This window comes from Mustelus asterias, unplaced genomic scaffold (assembly GCF_964213995.1).
Source record: "Mustelus asterias unplaced genomic scaffold, sMusAst1.hap1.1 HAP1_SCAFFOLD_2395, whole genome shotgun sequence".
In the NCBI taxonomy this organism is placed as follows: domain Eukaryota; kingdom Metazoa; phylum Chordata; class Chondrichthyes; order Carcharhiniformes; family Triakidae; genus Mustelus; species Mustelus asterias.
Window position 1 is genome coordinate 17,501 of NW_027592340.1, and position 25,941 is coordinate 43,441.

The window sequence follows — 25,941 nt, forward strand, 5'->3', positions numbered from 1 at the left end:
TCCCCCACACACTGACTCTCACTGGGGTACAGGTTCCACACACACTGACTCTCACTGGGGTACGGGTTCCACACACACTGACTCTCACTGGGGTACGGGCTCCACACACACTGACTCTCACTGGGGTACGGGTCCCCCACACACTGACTCTCACTGGGGTACGGGTCCCCCACACACTGACTCTCACTGGGGTACGGGTCCCCCACACACTGACTCTCACTGGGGTACAGGTTCCACACACACTGACTCTCACTGGGGTACGGGTCCCACACACACTGACTCTCACTGGGGTACGGGTCCCACATACACTGACTCTCACTGGGGTACGGGTCCCCACACACTGACTCTCACTGGGGTATGGGCCCCCCACACACTGACTCTCACTGGGGTACGGGTTCCACACACACTGACTCACACTGGGGTACAGGTTCCACACACACTGACTCTCACTGGGGTACGGGTCCCCCACACACTGACTCTCACTGGGGTACGGGTCCCCCACACACTGACTCTCACTGGGGTACGGGTTCCACACACACTGACTCACACTGGGGTACAGGTTCCACACACACTGACTCTCACTGGGGTACGGGTCCCACACACAGTGACTCTCACTGGGGTACGGGTCCCCCACACACTGACTCTCACTGGGGTACGGGTCCCACACACACTGACTCTCACTGGGGTACGGGTTCCACACACACTGACTCTCACTGGGGTACGGGTTCCACACACACTGACTCTCACTGGGGTACGGGTCCCACACACACTGACTCTCACTGGGGTACGGGTCCCACACACACTGACTCTCACTGGGGTACGGGTCCCACACACACTGACTCTCACTGGGGTACGGGTTCCACACACACTGACTCTCACTGGGGTACGGGTCCCACACACACTGACTCTCACTGGGGTACGGGTCCCACACACACTGACTCTCACTGGGGTACGGGTTCCACACACACTGACTCTCACTGGGGTACGGGTCCCACACACACTGACTCTCACTGGGGTACGGGTTCCACACACACTGACCCTCACTGGGGTACGGGTTCCACACACACTGACTCTCACTGGGGTACGGGTTCCACACACACTGACCCTCACTGGGGTACGGGTTCCACACACACTGACTCTCACTGGGGTACGGGTCCCACACACACTGACTCTCACTGGGGTACGGGTTCCACACACACTGACTCTCACTGGGGTACGGGTTCCACACACACTGACTCTCACTGGGGTACGGGTTCCACAGACACTGACTCTCACTGGGGTACGGGTCCCACACACACTGACTCTCACTGGGGTACGGGTCCCACACACAATGACTCTCACTGGGGTACGGGTTCCACACACATTGACTCTCACTGGGGTACGGGTCCCCACACACTGACTCTCACTGGGGTACGGGTTCCACACACACTGACTCTCACTGGGGTACGGGTTCCACACACACTGACTCTCACTGGGGTACGGGTTCCACACACAGTGACTCTCACTGGGGTACGGGTTCCACACACACTGACTCTCACTGGCGTACGGGTCCCACACACACTGACTCTCACTGGGGTACGGGTCCCACACACACTGACTCTCACTGGGGTACGGGTCCCACACACACTGACTCTCACTGGGGTACGGGTCCCACACACACTGACTCTCACTGGGGTACGGGTCCCACACACACTGACTCTCACTGGGGTATGGGTCCCACACACACTGACTCTCACTGGGGTACGGGTCCCACACACACTGACACGCACTGGGGTACGGGTCCCACACACACTGACTCTCACTGGGGTACGGGTCCCACACACACTGACTCTCACTGGGGTACGGGTCCCACACACACTGACTCTCACTGGGGTACGGGTCCCACACACACTGACTCTCACTGGGGTACGGGTCCCACACACACTGACTCTCACTGGGGTACGGGTCCCACACACACTGACTCTCACTGGGGTACGGGTTCCACACACACTGACTCTCACTGGGGTACGGGTTCCACACACACTGACTCTCACTGGGGTACGGGTTCCACACACACTGACTCTCACTGGGGTACGGGTTCCACACACACTGACTCTCACTGGGGTACGGGTCCCACACACACTGACTCTCACTGGGGTACGGGTCCCACACACACTGACTCTCACTGGGGTACGGGTCCCACACACACTGACACTCACTGGGGTACGGGTCCCACACACACTGACTCTCACTGGGGTACGGGTTCCACACATACGGACTCTCACTGGGGTACGGGTCCCACACACACTGACTCTCACTGGGGTACGGGTTCCACACACACTGACACTCACTGGGGTACGGGTCCCACACACACTGACTCTCACTGGGGTACGGGTCCCACACACACTGACACTCACTGGGGTACGAGTTCCACACACACTGACTCTCACTGGGGTACGGGTTCCACACACACTGACTCTCACTGGGGTACGGGTCCCACACACACTGACCCTCACTGGGGTACGGGTTCCACACACACTGACTCTCACTGGGGTACGGGTCCCACACACACTGACTCTCACTGGGGTACGGGTTCCACACACACTGACTCTCACTGGGGTACGGGTCCCACACACACTGACCCTCACTGGGGTACGGGTTCCACACACACTGACTCTCACTGGGGTACGGGTCCCACACACACTGACTCTCACTGGGGTACGGGTTCCAAACACACTGACTCTCACTGGGGTACGGGTCCCACACACACTGACTCTCACTGGGGTACGGGTCCCACACACACTGACTCTCACTGGGGTACGGGTCCCACACACACTGACTCTCACTGGGGTACGGGTTCCACACACATTGACTCTCACTGGGGTACGGGTCCCCACACACTGACTCTCACTGGGGTACGGGTCCCACACACACTGACTCTCACTGGGGTACGGGTCCCACACACACTGACTCTCACTGGGGTACGGGTCCCACACACACTGACTCTCACTGGGGTACGGGTCCCACACACACTGACTCTCACTGGGGTACGGGTCCCACACACACTGACTCTCACTGGGGTACGGGTTCCACACACACTGACTCTCACTGGGGTACGGGTCCCACACACACTGACTCTCACTGGGGTACGAGTTCCACACACACTGACTCTCACTGGGGTACGGGTCCCACACACACTGACTCTCACTGGGGTACGGGCTCCACACACACTGACTCTCACTGGGGTACGGGTCCCACACACACTGACTCTCACTGGGGTACGGGTCCCACACACACAGTGACTCTCACTGGGGTACGGGTTCCACACACACTGACTCTCACTGGGGTACGGGTTCCACACACACACTGACTCTCACTGGGGTACGGGTCCCACACACACTGACTCTCACTGGGGTACAGGTCCCACACACACTGACTCTCACTGGGGTACGGGTCCCAAACACACTGACTCTCACTGGGGTATGGGTTCCACACACACTGACTCTCACTGGGGTACGGGTTCCACACACACTGGCTCTCACTGGGGTACGGGTCCCACACACACTGACTCTCACTGGGGTACGGGTTCCACACATACGGACTCTCACTGGGGTACGGGTCCCACACACACTGACTCTCACTGGGGTACGGGTCCCACACACACAGTGACTCTCACTGGGGTACGGGTTCCACACACACTGACTCTCACTGGGGTACGGGTTCCACACACACACTGACTCTCACTGGGGTACGGGTCCCACACACACTGACTCTCACTGGGGTACAGGTCCCACACACACTGACTCTCACTGGGGTATGGGTTCCACACACACTGACTCTCACTGGGGTACGAGTTCCACACACACTGACTCTCACTGGGGTACGGGTCCCACACACACTGACTCTCACTGGGGTACAGGTCCCACACACACTGACTCTCACTGGGGTACGGGTCCCACACACTGACTCTCACTGGGGTACAGGTTCCACACACACTGACTCTCACTGGGGTACGGGTCCCACACACACTGACTCTCACTGGGGTACGGGTCCCACACACACTGACTCTCACTGGGGTACAGGTCCCACACACACTGACTCTCACTGGGGTATCGTTTCCACACACACTGACTCTCACTGGGGTACGGGTTCCACACACACTGGCTCTCACTGGGGTACGGGTCCCACACACACTGACTCTCACTGGGGTACGGGTCCCACACACACTGACTCTCACTGGGGTACGGGTCCCACACACACTGACTCTCACTGGGGTACGGGTCCCACACACACTGACTCTCACTGGGGTACGGGTCCCACACACACTGACTCTCACTGGGGTACGGGTTCCACACACACTGACTCTCACTGGGGTACGGGTTCCACACACACTGACTCTCACTGGGGTACGGGTCCCACACACACTGACTCTCACTGGGGTACGGGTCCCACACACACTGACTCTCACTGGGGTACGGGTCCCACACACACTGACACTCACTGGGGTACGGGTCCCACACACACTGACTCTCACTGGGGTACGGGTTCCACACATACGGACTCTCACTGGGGTACGGGTCCCACACACACTGACTCTCACTGGGGTACGGGTTCCACACACACTGACACTCACTGGGGTACGGGTCCCACACACACTGACTCTCACTGGGGTACGGGTCCCACACACACTGACACTCACTGGGGTACGAGTTCCACACACACTGACTCTCACTGGGGTACGGGTTCCACACACACTGACTCTCACTGGGGTACGGGTCCCACACACACTGACCCTCACTGGGGTACGGGTTCCACACACACTGACTCTCACTGGGGTACGGGTCCCACACACACTGACTCTCACTGGGGTACGGGTTCCACACACACTGACTCTCACTGGGGTACGGGCTCCACACACACTGACCCTCACTGGGGTACGGGTTCCACACACACTGACTCTCACTGGGGTACGGGTCCCACACACACTGACTCTCACTGGGGTACGGGTTCCAAACACACTGACTCTCACTGGGGTACGGGTCCCACACACACTGACTCTCACTGGGGTACGGGTCCCACACACACTGACTCTCACTGGGGTACGGGTCCCACACACACTGACTCTCACTGGGGTACGGGTTCCACACACATTGACTCTCACTGGGGTACGGGTCCCCACACACTGACTCTCACTGGGGTACGGGTCCCACACACACTGACTCTCACTGGGGTACGGGTCCCACACACACTGACTCTCACTGGGGTACGGGTCCCACACACACTGACTCTCACTGGGGTACGGGTCCCACACACACTGACTCTCACTGGGGTACGGGTCCCACACACACTGACTCTCACTGGGGTACGGGTTCCACACACACTGACTCTCACTGGGGTACGGGTCCCACACACACTGACTCTCACTGGGGTACGAGTTCCACACACACTGACTCTCACTGGGGTACGGGTCCCACACACACTGACTCTCACTGGGGTACGGGCTCCACACACACTGACTCTCACTGGGGTACGGGTCCCACACACACTGACTCTCACTGGGGTACGGGTCCCACACACACAGTGACTCTCACTGGGGTACGGGTTCCACACACACTGACTCTCACTGGGGTACGGGTTCCACACACACACTGACTCTCACTGGGGTACGGGTCCCACACACACTGACTCTCACTGGGGTACAGGTCCCACACACACTGACTCTCACTGGGGTACGGGTCCCAAACACACTGACTCTCACTGGGGTATGGGTTCCACACACACTGACTCTCACTGGGGTACGGGTTCCACACACACTGGCTCTCACTGGGGTACGGGTCCCACACACACTGACTCTCACTGGGGTACGGGTTCCACACATACGGACTCTCACTGGGGTACGGGTCCCACACACACTGACTCTCACTGGGGTACGGGTCCCACACACACAGTGACTCTCACTGGGGTACGGGTTCCACACACACTGACTCTCACTGGGGTACGGGTTCCACACACACACTGACTCTCACTGGGGTACGGGTCCCACACACACTGACTCTCACTGGGGTACAGGTCCCACACACACTGACTCTCACTGGGGTATGGGTTCCACACACACTGACTCTCACTGGGGTACGAGTTCCACACACACTGACTCTCACTGGGGTACGGGTCCCACACACACTGACTCTCACTGGGGTACAGGTCCCACACACACTGACTCTCACTGGGGTACGGGTCCCACACACTGACTCTCACTGGGGTACAGGTTCCACACACACTGACTCTCACTGGGGTACGGGTCCCACACACACTGACTCTCACTGGGGTACGGGTCCCACACACACTGACTCTCACTGGGGTACAGGTCCCACACACACTGACTCTCACTGGGGTATCGTTTCCACACACACTGACTCTCACTGGGGTACGGGTTCCACACACACTGGCTCTCACTGGGGTACGGGTCCCACACACACTGACTCTCACTGGGGTACGGGTCCCACACACACTGACTCTCACTGGGGTACGGGTCCCACACACACTGACTCTCACTGGGGTACGGGTCCCACACACACTGACTCTCACTGGGGTACGGGTCCCACACACACTGACTCTCACTGGGGTACGGGTTCCACACACACTGACTCTCACTGGGGTACGGGTCCCACACACACTGACTCTCACTGGGGTACGAGTTCCACACACACTGACTCTCACTGGGGTACGGGTCCCACACACACTGACTCTCACTGGGGTACGGGCTCCACACACACTGACTCTCACTGGGGTACGGGTCCCACACACACTGACTCTCACTGGGGTACGGGTCCCACACACACTGACTCTCACTGGGGTACGGGTCCCACACACACTGACTCTCACTGGGGTACGGGTTCCACACACACTGACTCTCACTGGGGTACGGGTCCCACACACACTGACTCTCACTGGGGTACGGGTTCCACACACACTGACTCTCACTGGGGTACGGGTTCCACACATACGGACTCTCACTGGGGTACGGGTCCCACACACACTGACTCTCACTGGGGTACGGGTTCCACACACACTGACACTCACTGGGGTACGGGTCCCACACACACTGACTCTCACTGGGGTACGGGTCCCACACACACTGACACTCACTGGGGTACGAGTTCCACACACACTGACTCTCACTGGGGTACGGGTTCCACACACACTGACCCTCACTGGGGTACGGGTTCCACACACACTGACTCTCACTGGGGTACGGGTCCCACACACACTGACTCTCACTGGGGTACGGGTTCCACACACACTGACACTCACTGGGGTACGGGTTCCACACACACTGACCCTCACTGGGGTACGGGTTCCACACACACTGACTCTCACTGGGGTACGGGTCCCACACACACTGACTCTCACTGGGGTACGGGTTCCAAACACACTGACTCTCACTGGGGTACGGGTCCCACACACACTGACTCTCACTGGGGTACGGGTCCCACACACACTGACTCTCACTGGGGTACGGGTCCCACACACACTGACTCTCACTGGGGTACGGGTTCCACACACATTGACTCTCACTGGGGTACGGGTCCCCACACACTGACTCTCACTGGGGTACGGGTCCCACACACACTGACTCTCACTGGGGTACGGGTCACACACACACTGACTCTCACTGGGGTACGGGTCCCACACACACTGACTCTCACTGGGGTACGGGTCCCACACACACTGACTCTCACTGGGGTACGGGTCCCACACACACTGACTCTCACTGGGGTACGGGTTCCACACACACTGACTCTCACTGGGGTACGGGTCCCACACACACTGACTCTCACTGGGGTACGAGTTCCACACACACTGACTCTCACTGGGGTACGGGTCCCACACACACTGACTCTCACCGGGGTACGGGCTCCACACACACTGACTCTCACTGGGGTACGGGTCCCACACACACTGACTCTCACTGGGGTACGGGTCCCACACACACTGACTCTCACTGGGGTACGGGTCCCACACACACTGACTCTCACTGGGGTACGGGTTCCACACACACTGACTCTCACTGGGGTACGGGTCCCACACACACTGACTCTCACTGGGGTACGGGTTCCACACACACTGACTCTCACTGGGGTATGGGTTCCACACACACTGACTCTCACTGGGGTACAGGTCCCACACACACTGACTCTCACTGGGGTATGGGTTCCACACACACTGACTCTCACTGGGGTACAGGTCCCACACACACTGACTCTCACTGGGGTACGGGTCCCAAACACACTGACTCTCACTGGGGTATGGGTTCCACACACACTGACTCTCACTGGGGTACGGGTTCCACACACACTGGCTCTCACTGGGGTACGGGTCCCACACACACTGACTCTCACTGGGGTACGGGTTCCACACATACGGACTCTCACTGGGGTACGGGTCCCACACACACTGACTCTCACTGGGGTACGGGTCCCACACACACAGTGACTCTCACTGGGGTACGGGTTCCACACACACTGACTCTCACTGGGGTACGGGTTCCACACACACACTGACTCTCACTGGGGTACGGGTCCCACACACACTGACTCTCACTGGGGTACAGGTCCCACACACACTGACTCTCACTGGGGTATGGGTTCCACACACACTGACTCTCACTGGGGTACGAGTTCCACACACACTGACTCTCACTGGGATACGGGTTCCACACACACTGACTCTCACTGGGGTACGGGTTCCACACACACTGACTCTCACTGGGGTACAGGTCCCACACACACTGACTCACACTGGGGTACGGGTCCCACACACACTGACTCTCACTGGGGTATGGGTTCCACACACACTGACTCTCACTGGGGTACAGGTCCCACACACACTGACTCTCACTGGGGTACGGGTCCCACACACACTGACTCTCACTGGGGTATGGGTTCCACACACACTGACTCTCACTGGGGTACGGGTTCCACACACACTGGCTCTCACTGGGGTACGGGTCCCACACACACTGACTCTCACTGGGGTACAGGTTCCACACACACTGACTCTCACTGGGGTACGGGTTCTACACACACTGACTCTCACTGGGGTACGGGTTCCACACACACTGACTCTCACTGGGGTACGGGTACAGATATTACCTGGTCTCGAGGGTGTCGGCTATGAGGAGAGGTTGAATAAACTAGGATTGTTTTCACTGGAAAGACGGAGGCTGAGGGGAGACCTGATAGAGGGTCTACAAAATGATGAGAGGCACAGACAGGGTGGATAGTCAGAGGCTTTTCCCCAGGGTGGAAGTGTCAATTACAAGGGGGCACAGGTTCAAGGTGAGAGGGGGAAAGTTTAAGGGAGATTTGCAGGGGAAGTTTTTCACACAGAGAGTGGTGGGTGCGTGGAACGCGCTGCCAGAGGAGGTGGTGGAAGCAGGCACATTAGCAACATTTAAGAGGCATCTGGATGGGTCCATGAATAGGGAGGGGATAGAGGGATACGGACTGAGTAAGGGCAGAAGGTTTTATTAGTTCAGTCGGGCATCATGATCGGCACGGGCTTGGAGGGCCGAAGGGCCTGTTCCTGCGCTGTTCTGTTCTTTGTTCTTTTGTCTTTTGTTCTATGCCTTCTTAATCACCTTGGCCACCCGTGTTGCCACTTTCAGGGAACTGTGGACCTGTACGCCCAGATCCCTCTGTATGTTAATGTTTCGAAGGGTTCTGCCATTTACAGTATAATTCACAGCTAAATTTGATCCTCCAAAATGCATCACCTCACATTTGTCCAGATTAAACTTCATCTGACATTTCTGTGCCCAAGTCTCCAATCTATCTCTATCCTGTTGCATCCTCTGACAATCCCCGGCACTATCAGCAACTCCACCGATCTTCGTGTCATCCACAAATTCATCCACAAACTTACTAATCAGACCCCCCACATTTTCCTCCAGAGCATTTATATATACTACAAACAACAGAGGTCCCAGCACTGATCCCTGCGGAACACCGCTCGCTACAGATCTCCATTCTGAAAAACACCCTTCCACAGCTACTCTCTGTCTTCTATAACCGAGCCAGTTCTGTATCCATCCAGCCAGCCCACCCCGAATCCCTTCTGATTTTAGTTTTTGTCACAGTCTGCCATGTGGGGCCTTGTCAAATAGAGTCACAGAGGTTTGCAGCATGGAAACAGGCCCTTCGGCCCAACTTGTCCAACTAAACCCCAAAGCTAATCCCAACTGCCCACGTTTGGCCCATATCCCCCTATACCCATCGTACCCATGTAACTGTGTAAACGCATTTTAAAAGACAAAATTGTACCCACCTCTACTACTACCTCTGGCAGCTTGTTCCAGACACTCACCACCCTCTGTGTGAAAAAACTGTCCCTCTGGACACTTTTGTGTCTCTCCCCTCTCACCTTAAACCTATGCCCTCTAGTTTTAGACTCCCCCACCTTTGGGAAAAGATATTGACTATCTAGCTGATCTATGTCCCTCATTATTTTATAGACCTCTATAAGGTCACCCCTCAGCCTCCTACGCTCCAGAGAAAAATGTCCCAGTCTATCCAGCCTCTCCTTATAACTCAATCCATCAAGTCCCGGTAGCATCCTAGTAAATCTTTTCTGCACTCTTTCTAGTTTAATAATATCCTTTCCATAATAGGGTGACCAGAACTGTACACAGTATTCCAAGTGTGGCCTTACCAATGTCTTGTACAACTTCAACAAGACGTCCCAACTCCTGTATTCAATGTTCTGACCAATGACCCTAACGCCGACCCTGTGGGGAGTGTGTAAGTGCCCAGCTGTGGGCAGTCTGTGGGGAGTGTGTAAGTGCCCAGCTGTGGGGAGTCTGTGGGGAGTGTGTAAGTGCCCAGCTGTGGGGAGTCTGTGGGGAGTGTGTAAGTGCCCAGCTGTGGGCAGTCTGTGGGGAGTGTGTAAGTGCCCTGTTGGGGGTGCTGGGTGGATGCTGCTTCTTGCTGGACACTCCCTGGGCTCCCTGACAGGGTTGCAATGAGAGTTTGATGTTGAGAGTTTGATGTTGAGAGCTTGCTGCCTCTCTGTTCAGCTGCCCAGTCCGGGGGAAGTGGAGTCAGAGAGGGAACGGAGCCACACACTTTGACTGCAATTACATCCTCATCATTTGAGAAATGAATGTGTTTTTGTGGCTGGAATTTCTCTCCATTAGTGAGTGTTTAGTTCAGCGTTTTAAATAATTGACTGTTCCGTATGATATTTAAAATACATTTGCAGGGCAATGAGGCAATAAAGTGCCGAGATTTTTTTGATGACATACGACCATTGAGAAGACATCAGCTCTGGAGGAAGTTGCTGCAGATGTATATTAGAAAGTCATTACTGGCATCATTTCCAAGCGTGTGTGATGATGGGGAGAATCTCCTCTCTGCCTCGTGTTGTTAATGGGACTTCCTGCCAATAGTAACTCTGTACTCACTCATGTTACAACACTGTTAATGTTACATTTATTACAAGAACCACACACTTTCCAAATCGACAAATTGCATTCCGCTTAAAAAACATTGATTTTCCTATTAGCCATGTCTCCATGGCAACAGGGAAAATAGCATATAGATTGCACAGACATATATATACATTTTCTCCTAATATAAAAATTATACTAACTCCAAAATTAGCAGAGTTGCCGGGAGCTCAGAGAGAAACCAGTTTCTCTTGTAACTTTCCGCAGAGACACAGCTACAGATACAATCGCCCATTTCCCCAGGGTGGAGGGAGAGGGGGAGGAGGGTGTGGGAGAGGAGGGACAGGGGGAGGAGGGAATGGGGGAAGAGGGAGAGGGGGAAGAGGGAGAGGGGGAGGAGGGGGAGGAGGGGGAGGAGGGAGGAGGGGGAGGAGGGGGAGGAGGGAGGAGGGGGAGGAGGGAGAGGGGGAGGAGGGGAGGAGGGGGAGGGGAGGAGGGAGACGGGGAGGAGGGAGTGGGGAAGGAGGGGAGGAGGGAGGAGGGGGAGGAGGGAGACGGGGAGGAGGGAGGGGGGAAGGAGGGAGAGGGGGAGGAGGGAGGAGGGGGAGGAGGGGGAGGAGGGAGAGGGGGAGGGGGAGTGGGGAAGGAGGGGAGGAAGGAGAGGGGGAGGAGGGGGAGGGGAGGAGGGAGACGGGGAGGAGGGAGTGGGGAAGGGAGGGAGGAGGGGAGGAGGGGGAGGAGGGAGACGGGGAGGAGGGAGGGGGGAAGGAGGGAGGGGGGAGAGGGGGAGGAGGGAGGAGGGGGAGGAGGGAGGAGGGGGAGGAGGGGGAGGGGGAGGAGGGAGTGGGGAAGGAGGGGAGGAAGGAGAGGGGGAGGAGGGAGAGGGGGAGGAGGGAGGGGGAGGGGGGGAGGAGGGAGACGGGGAGGAGGGAGTGGGGAAGGAGGGGAGGAGGGAGAGGGGGAGGAGGGAGAGGGGGAGGAGGGAGGAGAGGAGGAAGGAGAGGGGGAGGAAGGAGAGGGGGAAGGAGTTAGTGGCAGTGACAGTCACAGTGGGTGCGAGACTTGCTTGTTAGTCATTGAGAAGATTACTGACAGTATCGGTAATGCAGAGACAGAGGTTAAAGTGTTTCAGGGAAGCAAAGAAACCAGGCTGGAGGAATCTCATTCTTCCAGAGAGGACCAGCAGGAAAAGGAATTTCGGGATTTTGGCTAAGATCAAGTGTAGTTTTGCTGTCCTGCACTTGATAGAAGCCGATGAGGTCACACTGAGGCTTCACTTGAAGCAATTTTTTTTAAATGGCATCTCGGCCTTTTGGCTAAGATGCAAATGAGATCAAGCAGTGGAGCAGGTGCAATGCCTGCTCCTATCAGCTTGGATCATGTAGATCAAGCCCAAGACAGGAAAAGGCTTGCCTGTCTTGTCAGCTTGGATCGGGAATGTCTCACTGGTTGAGACTTTGAACTGGACTCTGATTGGATTGACTTGGATATAAACAAAGAATTCAGGATTCCAGAGCCTTCAGAGAAATGGAAATGCATCAAAAACTAACTGAGGTTCCCAGAGACAAGTTCACCTTGTCAATGCTTTCTGAATATAGCACTTACCCAGAAAGCACTGACACTGGGATGAGTACAGGCACATACCACAGGAGGAGGCCACCCGGCCCCTCGAGCCTGCTCCCCCATTCAATAAGATCATGGCTGATCTGATTGTAACCTCAACCCCACATTCCTGCTGACCCCGAACAACCTTTCACCCCAGATAACCTTTCACCCCCAATAATCTTTCACACCCGATAACCTTTCACCCCGATAACCTTTCACCCCGATAACCTTTCACCCCGATAACCTTTCAACCCGATAACCTTTCACCTCCAATAGCCTTTCACCCAGATAACCTTTCACCCCGATAACCTTTCACCCCGATAACCTTTCACCCCCTTGTTACTCAGGAATCTAGCCCGACCTTCAAAATATTCCAAGATTCTGGGATTCTTCCCCCAGAGGCAGTGGAAGCAGAAACTTACCACCCATTGACAGGAGGAAACTCTCCTCATCTCTATCGGTGACCCCTTATTTTGAAACAGTGAGCCCGTGTTCTAGATTCTCCCACAAGAGGGAACATCCTCTCCACACCCACCCTGACTAAACCCCTCAGCATCTTAACGGTTTTGGTCAAGTCGCCTTTTACTCTTCTAAACTCCAGCAGACACAAACCCAATCTTTCCAACCTTTCCTCATAATCACACCGTCCAATGCTGGTGTTAATCTGGAAACCCTTCTCTGAGCTCCTAACGCAGTTACACCCTTCCTGAAATAAGGAGACCGATACAGCGCACAATACTCCAGATGTGGTCTCACCAATGTCCTGCACAACTGGAGCATAACCTCCAGATGTTTGTATTCAATTCCCATCACAAATGATAACATTCTATTCGCTTTCCGAATTATTTGCTGTACCTGTCCTCTGTGACTCATGCACTGGGACGCCCGGATCCCTCTGTATCTCAGAGCTCTGTAATCCCTCACTGTTTGGATAATAAACTTCTTTTTATTCTTCATGGCCAAAGTGGGCAATTTCACATTTTCCCACATTACACTCCATCTGGCAGATTTACCCACTCACTTAACCAATCTGTATCCTCCTGTAGCCTCCTTACATACTCTTACAAAAAACAATACAGCACAGGAACAGGCCCTTCGGCCCTCCAAGCCTGTGCCGATCATGATGCTCCAACTAAACTAAAAAAAATCTTCTGCCCTTACTCGGTTTGTATCCTTCTGTTCCCTCCTATTCATGTACCCATCCAGTTGCCTCTTAAATGGGACCTGGGTGTCCTTGTGCACCAGTCACTGAAGGTAAGCATGCAGGTGCAGCAGGCGGTAACGAAGGCAAATGGTATGTTGGCCTTCATTGCGAGAGGTTTCGAGCACAGGAGCAGGGATGTGTTGTTGCAATTATACAGGGCCTTGGTGAGGCCGCACCGAGAGTATTGTGTGCAGTTTGGTCTCCTTTTCTGAGGAAGGATGTTGTTGCTCTCGAGGGAGTGCAGCGAAGGTTTACCAGGCTGATTCCGGGGATGGCGGCACTGATGTATAGAACATAGAACAGTACAGCACAGAACAGGCCCTTCGGCCCACGATGTTGTGCCGAGCTTTATCTGAAACCAAGATCAAGCTATCCCACTCCCTATCATCCTGGTGTGCTCCATGTGCCTATCCAATAACCGCTTAAATGTTCCTAAAGTGTCTGACTCCACTATCACTGCAGGCAGTCCATTCCACACCCCAACCACTCTCTGCGTAAAGAACCTACCTCTGATATCCTTCCTATATCTCCCACCATGAACCCTATAGTTATGCCCCCTTGTAATAGCTCCATCCACCCGAGGAAATAGTCTTTGAACGTTCACTCTATCTATCCCCTTCATCATTTTATAAACCTCTATTAAGTCTCCCCTCAGCCTCCTCCGTTCCAGAGAGAACAGCCCGAGCTCCCTCAACCTTTCCTCATAAGACCTACCCTCCAAACCAGGCAGCATCCTGGTAAATCTCCTGTATGAGGAGAGATTGACTCGGTTAGGATTGTCTTCACTGGAGTTCAGGCGAATGGGGGGGGATCTCATAGAGATTTATAAAATTCTAACAGGTCTCGACAGGGTAGATGCAGGGAGGATGTTCCCGATGGTGGGGAGTCCAGAACCAGGGGTCACAGTCTGAGGATTCAGGGTAGACCATTTAGGATGGAGGTGAGGAGACATTTCTTCACCCAAATAGCGGTGACCTGTGGAATTCATTACCACAGGAAGTAGTTGATGCAAAACATTGAATGTATTCAAGAGGCGGCTGGATATAGCACTTGGGGCGAATGGGATCAAAGGTTTTGGGGAGAAAGCAGGATTCGACTTTTGAGTTGGATGATCAGCCATGATGGTGATGAATGGCGGAGCAGGTTCGAAGGGCCGAATGGCCTCCTCCTGCTCCTATCTTCTATGTTTCTATGTTTCTAAACTGTGAGACTGGGGAAAAAAGTGAGTCTGCGATAAACACAGCGCAGAGTAAGAGCCGGCAGAGGGAAGCTGCGGGGCTCAGTGGGACTGGAAGTCTGGCGTACTTCAATGCAAGAAGTATAACAGGTAAGACCGATGAACTCAGAGCCTGGATTACTGCATGGAATTATGATGTTATTGTAATTACGGAGTCATGGTTAAAGGAGGGACAGGATTGGCAGCTTAACATTCCAGGATTTCGTTGTTTTAGACAAAAGGGGAAACAAAAGGGGTGGGGGAGTTGCATTGTTGATCAGGGAGCAGATCACAGCTGTGTTGAGGGAGGACACATTGGAGGGATCTTCTAATGAGGCATTATGGGTGGAGCTCAGGGTTAGGAAGGGTGAAACCACAGTGTTGGGAGTGTACTATAGACCTCCCAACAGCCCGCAGGAGACAGAGGAGCAGTTGTGTAGTCAGATACTGAAAAGGTGTGAAAAAAGCAGGGTAGCTGTGATGGGTGACTTCAACTGACCCCATAATGACCGGGACTCCCTTCCAGCCAGGGACTCTGGTTTGATACAGTATGTTGAGAATTCAACCAGGGAGGGAGTCATACTCGACTTGGTATTGGGGAATGAGCCAGGCCAAGTGATTGATATTTCACGGGGGGGGGGCATTTTGGACTTAGCGACCAGTGTGTGTGGCTACCGGAGCAGCGCGGATATCGGGGAGAGTGCCCGGATACCGGGGAGAGTGTGCAGATACCAGGGAGAGCACGCGGATAGTGGGGAGAGCGCGCGGATACCGGGGAGAGCGCGCGGATACCGGGGAGAGTGCGCGGATACTGGGGAGAGTGAGCGGATACCGGGGAGAGCGCGTGGATACCGGGGAGAGTGCGCGGATACCGGGGAGAGTGAGCGGATACCGGGGAGAGCATGCGGATACCGGGGAGAGTGAGCAGATACTGGGGAGAGTGAGCAGATACTGGGGAGAGTGCGTGGATACTGGGGAGAGTGTGCGGATACTGGGGAGAGCGTGCGGATACCGGGGAGAGTGTGCGGATACTGGGACAGTGTGCAGATACCAGGGCAGTGTGCGGATACTGGGACAGTGTGCGGATACCGGGGCGGTGTGCAGATACCGGGGCGGTGTGCGGATACTGGGGCAGTGTGCAGACACTGGGACAGTGTGCGGATACTAGGGTGATGTGAATACTGGGTGAGTCCGGATAACTATCCTGGAATGATCCAGGTTTGGGTGATGTAGCTTCAGAGTTGGAGGCAGTGAGTAAATCCGGTGCTGTTTTGTCATTCACAGACCCCCAGTTACGATGCCAATAAGCCGCTCTCTACCATTGAGCAGGAGGACAAGCGACATGTCCTCCAGGAGCAGTACATGGCTGATTATAAGAAGGTGCAGCCCATCATCAAACAGACAGTGATAGATACCGAGGGTCCAGACATCAAGGAGATGTATCGTGAGCAGATTCGACACTGGTTCATTGAGTGCTAGTAAGAGCCAACACTCACAGTCTCCTCACAAAAGCCTGGAGCCCATCATAGAATCCCCACAGAGGGAGGCCATTCGGCCCATTGAGTCTGCACCGACCACAATCCCACCCAGGCCCTATCCCCGTAACCCCAGGTATTTACCCTAATCCCCCGATACAAAGGGGCAATTTAGCACGGGCCAATCAACCTAACCCGCACATCTTTGGACTGTGGGAGGAAACCGGAACACCCGGAGGAAACCCACGCAGACATGGGGAGAATGTGCAAACTCCACACAGACAGTGACCCAAGCTGGGAATTGAACCCAGGTCCCTGGAGCTGTGAAGCAGCAGTGCTAACCACTGTGCCGCCCGTGATGTTTAAAGCTTTTCAATCTCAGTCACACTCCAATCTCAGCGATAGGATTTTTCTAATCGGGTCAGAATGATCACAAACAAGAAAGTTCAGTTCAAATACATCATTGGTCAAACTCCAACCAGCATGTGTCCAATTCTACACTTTAGGGAGGACATCAAGGCAGTGGGGTGGGGGCAGAGGGAGATTTACTGGAATGTTCCCAGGGATGAGGGACTCCAGTTCATGGGGAGAGACTGGGAGAAGTGGGATTGTTCTCCTTGGAGCAGAGAAGGTTCAGAGACCAGAACACAAAGTGCAGGAAATACTCAGCAAGTCAGGCAGAATCTGTGGAGAGAGAATCAGTTCCTGTTTCAGGTTAATGAACTGGGAAAAATTAGAAATATTGTAAAAAAGTGAAATGAGGGAAGATGGATAATCAAGACAAGGGAAGGTGCATGATAGGGTGGAAGACAGGAGAGATTAAGAGATGAAACAGTCAAAGAACAAAGAAAATTACAGCACAGGAACAGGCCCTTCGGCCCTCCAAGCCTGCACCGACCATGCTGCCCGACTGAACTAAAACCCCCTACCCTTCCAGGGACCATATCCCTCTATTCCCATCCTATTCATGTATTTGTCCAAACACCCCTTAAAACTCACTATCGTATCTGCTTCCACTACCTCCCCCGGCAGCGAGTTCCAGGCACCCACCACCCTCTGTGTAAAAAACTTGCCTCGGACATCTCCTTTAAACCTTGCCCCTCGCACCTTATATCTATGCCCCCTAGTAATTGACTCTTCCGCCCTGGGACAAAGTTTCTGACTAAGAAGATAAAGGCATTTCTGATTAACGTAGACAAATCCCCAGGGCCTGATGGGATATATCCCAGAATACTGAGAGAAACAAGGGAGGAAATTGCTGGGGCCTTGAGAGAAATCTTTGGATCCTCATTGGCTACAGGGGAGGTCCCAGAGGATTGGAGAATAGCCAATGTTGTTCCTTTGTTTAAGAAGGGTAGCAAGAATAATCCAGGTAATTACAGGCCGGTGAGCCTTACATCAGTGGTAGGGAAATTATTGGAGAGGATTCTTCGAGACAGGATTTACTCCCACTTGGAAATGAGTCGACGTATTAGTGAGAGGCAACATGGTTGCCTGGGAAAAAGCTTCTGACTATCCACTCTGTCCATGCCCTTCATAATCTTGTAGACTTCTATCAGGTCGCCCCTCAACCTCCATCGTTCCAGTGAGAACAAACCAAGTTTCTCCAACCTCTCCTCATAGCTAATACCCTCCATACCAGGCAACATCCTGGTAAATCTTTTCTGTACCCACTCCAAAGCCTCCACATCCTTCTGGTAGTGTGGCGACTAGAATTGAACACTATGGGCCTGATTTTACCGAAACTTCGTGCCCGTCTTTGGGCGCAGAATCGTGGTAAAGTTGGGCGTTTGGGCCTTTAACACGATCTGCACCTGAATCCAAGCAGATCGCTGCTTTACCGACACTCGATTCGGGCCCGGGTCCGGCGTGCGCCCGAATCGGGCGGCCCGACGATTTAAATGCATTTGCATGCATTTAAATCGACTTAATGAACCGCGCGCCCAACTCTGCCGCCAAATCCCACTTTACCGTCTTCTGGCCCGATCCGCGTCTGCGCTGTTACCGACCTGCAAAATAAAAGTCTGAAGTCGCCGCTGCAGCCTCTGAAGAGCGGGGTCAGAGACTGCAACAGCTCCCTGACCCAGGTCATCCTCTGGTCGGGGTGGGAGGGGGGTGGGAGAGGAGGGGGTGTGACCAATCATCCCCTGGGGGGGGGGGGGGGGGGGAGGTGGGAGGGGGTGTGACGTCTCATCCCCTGGGGGGGGCGCAGAGGGGGTATGACGTATCATTCTCTGGTCGGGGGAGGGGGGGGGGAGGTCGGCTGCCAGTCTGCGGCCGATGCCTCCTGCCGGAGTGGACGTGCGGCCATGCCATTCCATGAAACCTTCCTCGCTAAGAAGATGAAGCAGAACCGGCCGATTCCACAGTGTGAAGGGATACACCATCACTGCCACAGCCACAGACATCTCTCCCGCTCTCTTGCCCCTGCAGGGAAGAGTAATCTGCGGCTGGTGGTGAACCAGTGATGGTGTATCCCTTCACACTGTGGAATCGGCCGGTTCTACTTCATCTTCTTAGCGAGGAAGGTTTCATGGGATGGCATGGCCGCACGTCCGCTCCGGCAGGAGGCATCGGCCGCAGACTGGCAGCCGACCCCCCCCCCTCCCCCGACCAGAGGATGATACATCACACCCCCTCCCGCCCCACCTTCCCCCCCCGCCCCCCCAACCAGAGGATGAATGTCAGAGAGCCACTTTCTGCTTTTTTTTCGCGCCCGGGCGCGCTCTGTCAGAAATGGTTTTTGAACTGCGCGTGCGCAATTCAGAGCTCCGATCGGTCCGCCCACGCTAAGCCCCGGCCACGGTGTGGATCGGGCCGGAGCCGGCAAAACGCGGATGGGCCCGCTGGAAAGAGGATTCCGGGCTCGGATCTATTTGACGCCCAGATTCGGCACTTAGGCTCAAAATGATAAAATAGGGCCCTATATTCCAAGTGCAGCCTAACTAAGGTTCTATAAAGCTGCAACATGACTTGCCAATTATTAAACTCAATACCCTGGCTGATGAAGGCAAGCATGCCGTATGCCTTCTTGACTACCTTCTCCACCTGCATTGCCACTTTCAGTGACCTGTGTACCTGTACACCCAGATCCTTCTGCCGATCAATACTCTTAAGTGTTCTGCCATTTACTGTATATTTCCTATCTGTATTGGACCTTCCAAAATGCATTACCTCACACTTGTCCAGATTAAACTCCATCTGCCATCTCTCCACCCAAGTCTCCAACTGATCTATATCCTGCTGTATCCTCTGATAGTCCTCATCACTATCCGTAAATCCACCAACCTTTGTGTCATCCGCAAACTTACTAATCAAACCAGTTACATTTTCTTCCAAATCATTGATATATATTACAAACAGCAAAGGTCCCAGCACTGATCCCTGAGGAACACCACTTGTCACAGCCCTCCATTCAGAAACGCACCCTTCACTGCTACCCTCTGTCTTCTTTGACCGAGCCAGTTTTGTATCCACCTTGCCAGTTCACCTCTGATCCAATGCGACTTCACCTTCTGCACCAGTCTGCCATGAGGGACCTTGTCAAAGGCCTTACTGAAGTCCATGTGGACAACATCCACTGCCCTACCCTCATCAATCATCTTCGTCACTTCCTCGAAAAACTCAATCAAGTTAGTGAGACATGACCTCCCCCTCACAAAACCGTTTCACTAATACGTCCACTTATTTCCAAGTGGGAATAAATCCTGTCTCGAAGAATCCTCTCCAATAATTTCCCGACCACTGATGTAAGGCTCACCGGCCTGTAATTACCTGGATTATTCTTGTTACCCTTCTTAAACAAAGGAACAACATCGGCTATTCTCCAATCCTCTGGGACCTCCCCTGTAATGTGGAGATGCCGGCGTTGGACTGGTGTAAACACAGTAAGAAGTCTCTCAACACCAGGTTAAAGTCCAACAGGTTTATTTGGCAGCACAAGCTTTCGGAGTCTCAGGCTCCTTCTTCAGGTGAGTGGGAGTTGTGTTCACAAACTGGGCATATAAAGACACAAACTCAATTTACAAGATAATGGTTGGAATGTGAGTCTTCCAACCATTATCATTCCCATTCGACTCGCATTCCAACCATTATCTTGTAAATTGATTTTGTGTCTGTATATTGTGTCTGTTTGTGAACAGAACTCCCACTCACCTGAAGAAGGAGTGAGACTCTGAAAGCTAGTGCTGCCAAATAAACCTGTTGGACTTTAACCTGGTGTTGTGAGACTTCTTACTGTACCTCTCCTGTAGCCAGTGAGGATACAAAGATTTCTCTCAAGGCCCCAGCAATTTCCTCCCTTGCCTCTCTCAGTATTTTGGGGAATATCCCATCAGGCCCTGGGGACTTGTCTACCTTAATGTTTCTCAAGAACCCCAATATCTCCTCCTTTTTGATCTCAACATGACTCAAACTATCTACACACCCTTTCCCAGACTCATCATCCACAAGCCCTTCTCTTTGGTGAATACTGACACAAAGTACTCATTTAATACCTCGCCCATTTCCTCTGGCTCCGCGCATAGATTCCCTCCCTTGTCCTTGAGTGGGGCCAACCCTCTCCCTGGCTACCCTCTTGCTCTTTATATATCTGTAAAAAGCCTTGGGATTTTCCTTAATCCTGCTGGCCAATATTTTTTCATTACCCCTTTTCGCCCTCCTTACTCCTTGCTTAAGTTTCTTTCTACTTTCCTTGTATTCCACACTTGCTTCCTGTGTTCCCAGCCTCCTAGCTTTGACAAATGCTACCTTTTTCTCTCGTTATCCAAGGTTCCCAAAACTTGCCATACTTATCCTTCATCCTTACAGGAATGTGCCGGTCCTGAATCTCTATCAACTTACATTTGAAAGCCTCCCACATGCCAGATGTTGATTTGCCCTCAAACATCTGCCCCCAATCTACATTCTTCAGTTCCTGTCTAATATTGTTGTAATTAGCCTTCCCCCAATTTAGCACCTTAACTTGAGGACTACACTTATCTTTATCCATCAGTACCTTAAAGATTACTGAATTGTGGTCACTGTTCCCGAACTGCTCCCCTACTGAAACATCGACCACCTGGCTGGGCTCATTTCCCAATACCAGGTCCAGTATGGCCCCTTCCCTCGTTGGACTATCTACATACTGTTTCAGGAAACCCTCCCGGATGCTCCTTACAAACTCTGCCCCATCCACACCCCTAGCACTAAGTGAGTCCCAGTCAATATCAGGGAAATTAAAATCTCCCACCACAACAACCCTGTTACTTTTACAGCTTGCCAAAATCTACCAACACATCTGTTCCTCAATCTCCCGCTGGCAGTTGGGCGCCCTATAGTAAACCCCCAACATTGTGACTACACCCTTCCTATTCCTGAGCTCTACCCATATTGCCTCGCTGTATGAGCCCTCCGAGGTGTCCTCCCGGAGTACAGCTGTGATATTCTCCTTAACCAGTAGTGCAACTCCCCCACCCCTTTTACATCCCCCTCTATCTCACCTGAAACATCTGTATCCTGGAATGGTTAAGCTGCCAATCCTGTCCTTCCCTTAACCAAGTCTCCACCGAGGGGTTTGGACAGGGTGAGTAGGGAGCAGCTGTTCCCCTTGGTTGAGGGGTCAATCAAGAGGGGGCAGAGCTTTAGGGCAAGGGGCAGAAGATTCAGAGGGAATTTGAGAAAAACCTTTCACTCAGAGGCTGGTGGGAATCTGGAATGCGCTGCCTGGGAAGGTAGTGGAGGCCGGAAACCTTGCAACCTTAAAAAAATATCTAGATCAGCACTTGGAATATCACAACATTCCAGGATATGGGACAAGAACAGAAAAATGGGATTAGTGTGACTTTAGTGGTAGATATTGTCGGTACAGACTTGATGGGCTGAAGGGCCTTTTCTGGGCTGTGTGACTCAGAAAGAAAAACATTCCCCTCATCTCCGTCCCAAACTATCAACGTCTTATTCTTAAACTGACTCTCGTCCCTCCCATAAATAAACCTCCCTCTACTCTCTCTCCCATCAAATCCCCTCAGGATCTGATAGAACATAGAACAGTACAGTACAGTACAGGCCCTTCGGCCCTCGATGTTGTGCCGAGCTTTGTCCGAAACCAAGATCAAGCTATCCCACTCCCTATCATCCTGGTGTGCTCCATGTGCCTATCCAATAACCGCTTGGTTAGTTGGGGGGATAGTCCTCTTTGTTGCTTTGGAGAAAGGCAGAGGTGTGACTGGTGACAGGATTTTTGGGGTAAGATTTAATTTAAAGTACTTTTTCGCGGGTGTTAGTTATTTATTTAATTATTTTTAAATTTTGGCGCGAAACCGGCAGTGGCCGCAGGGTTTACTGCGAAGGGTCTTTTGAGTTTTTTTTAGTGCACGGGAGGTTTAAAAGGCAGGCCCCACTATCTAACGGACAGCGTTGGGAGTGGGCAGCGGAGTGAGAGGGAGCTGAGTGAGAACTGAGGGGCTTTGGCTCATCGGGCTTAGGCAGAAAGGGCGAGCAGGGGTGAGTTTCTTATTTATTTTAATTTATAATTTACTTTTCTCTGTGTACCTCGGAAGAAAGGGTGAAATATGAGTGTGAAGCCAGTGTGGTGCTCGCAGTGCAGTATGTGGGAGGTCCTGGAGCCACCTGGCCTCCCGGACATCCACATCTGTGAGGGGTGTGTCGAGCTGCGGTTCCTGAGGGCCCGTGTTAGGGAGCTGGAACTGCAGCTCGAGGATCTTAGGCAGGTGAGGGAGAATGAGGAGGTGATAGACAAGAGCTATCATCAGGTGGTCACACCAGGGCCACGGGAGGAGGCCAAGTGGGTGATGGCCAGGAAGGGTAAAACACGGGTGATTGAGAGCACCCCGGTGGAAGTGCCCCTACATAACAAGTACTCCTGCCTGAGTACTGTTGGGGGGGACAGCCCGCCTGGGGGAAGCAGCAGTGGCCGTGTCTCCGGAGTGGAGTCCGGCCCTGTAACTCAGAGGGCTAAGGAAAGGAGGAGGAAGGCAGTATTAATCGGGGACTCGAAAGTCAGGGGGACGGACAGGCGATTTTGCGGAGGTAGGCGGGAGTCTCGCATGGTGGTCTGCCTCCCTGGGGCTGGGATCCAGGATGTCGCTGGGCGAGTCCCAGAAATCCTGAGGTGGGAGGGAGAGGAGCCGGAGGTAGCGGTACATTTTGGTACCGCTGATGTGGGTAGGAAGGGGGGAGGGAACATGAAAAGAGAGTATAGGGAATTAGGGAGACAGCTGAGAAGGAGGAAAGCAAAGGTAGTAATCTCGGGATAGCTGCCTGTGCCACGGGAAGGTGAGGAAAGGAATGGAGTGAGGTGGAGGATGAATGTGTGGCTGAGGAAATGGTGCAGGGGGCAGGGATTCAGGTTCCTGGACCATTGGGACCTCTTTAGGGGCAGGTGTGACCTGTATACTAAAAACGGGTGGCACTTGAATCCCAGGGGGACCAATATCCTGGCAGGAAGGTTGGCTAAGGCTACTGGGAAGAGTTTAAACTAGATAGTTGGGGGGAGGGGATCAAAGCGACGTGACTGAGAGTGAGGAAGGTAGCTTGCAAACAGAGAAGGGTTATGGGCAGTGCAAGAGGGCAGGTGGACTGGGAACAGAGAAGGGGAGAGGTCAGACCATAGGATTGAGAGGTGTCTACTCTAATGCCAGGAGTATAGTGAATAAACAACTAGCTAAAGGAGGAGAGGGCTTGGGAGATGTTAGTAGCTCTTCAACAAACCGGGTCCAGATAAAGGCTGGCATAAAGGCACTTTGCCTGAATGCACGAAGCATTCGAAACAAAGTAAATGAGTTGATGGCACAAATCCATACAAATGAATATGATCTAGTGTCCATCACAGAAACGTGGTTGCAGGGTGACCGGGACTGGGAACTGAATATACAGAGTTATCAGGCATTTAGGAAGGATAGACAGGTAGAAAAAGGAGGTGAGGTAGCTTTGTTAATAAAGGATAATATCAGGACGGTAGTGAGAGACGACATAGGCTCTAAGGAGCAAAACGTGGAATCATTGTGGGTGGAGATAAGGAATAGTAGGAGGAGAAACACACTGGTAGGCGTGGTCTATAGGCCCCCAAATAATAACTTAGAGGTGGGGAGGGCTATAAACAAGCAAATAATGGATGTGTGCAAAAGTGGAACGGCAATTATCATGGGGGATTTTAACCTACATATTGATTGGTCGACTCAAATTGGACGTGGAGGGCTTGAGGAAGAGTTCTTGGAATGCTGTCGGGATTGTTTCATTGAATAGTATGTTACAGAACCTACGAGAGAGTGAGCTATCTTGGATCTGGTTCTGTGCAATGAGACAGGTAGGATTAAGGATCTTCTTGTGAAGGATCCTCTTGGGATGAGTGATCATAATATGGTGGAATTTCTGATACAGATGGAGGGTGAGAAAGTAGGGTCCCAAACCAGTGTCCTCTGCTTGAACAGAGGGGAGTACGATAGGATGAGGGTGGAATTGGCTAATGTAGACTGGGCGAGCAGACTGGTAGGTAGGACAGCTGAGGAACAGTGGAGGATTTTTAAGGAGATTTTTTTAAGTACTCAACAAAAATATATTCCGGTGATAAAGAAGGACTGTAAGAAAAAGGATAACCGGATGTGGATAACGAAGGAAATAAAGGAGAGTATTAAAATAAAATCAGATGCGTACAGAGTGGCCAAAAATAGTGGAGAATTAGTGGATTGGGAAAGCTTTAAAGAAAAACAAAGAACGACTAAGAAAGCGATTAAGAAAGGAAAGATAGATTATGAAACTAAACTAGCTCAAAATATAAAAAATGATAGTAAAAGTTTTTACAAGTATATAAAAAGGAATAGAGTGGCTAAAGTGAATGTTGGACCCTTGGAAGATGAGAAGGGGGATTTAATAGTGGAAAACGAGGAAATGGCTGAGACTTTAAATAAGTTCTTTGTGTCGGTCTTCACGGTGGAAGACACAAATAGTTTGCCGAATATTAGAGATTGAGAGTTGGTGGGAGGGGAGGTCCTTAATACAATTACTGTTACTAAGGAGG

The 25,941-nt window shown here is 53.0% G+C and overlaps 1 protein-coding gene across 1 annotated transcript in view; it reads left to right on the forward strand.

Annotated features, from left to right (window-relative positions):
- The window catches only part of LOC144489648 (dynein regulatory complex protein 11-like), a gene marked incomplete at both ends in the record, with an annotated part of 51,268 nt that overhangs the window by 17,204 nt on the left and 8,123 nt on the right, over positions 1-25,941 (forward strand). The window contains one exon of the mRNA XM_078207504.1: positions 16,735-16,928. Within this exon, the coding sequence (XP_078063630.1) occupies positions 16,735-16,928 (194 nt within the window). The remainder of the gene's footprint in view (positions 1-16,734; positions 16,929-25,941) is intronic.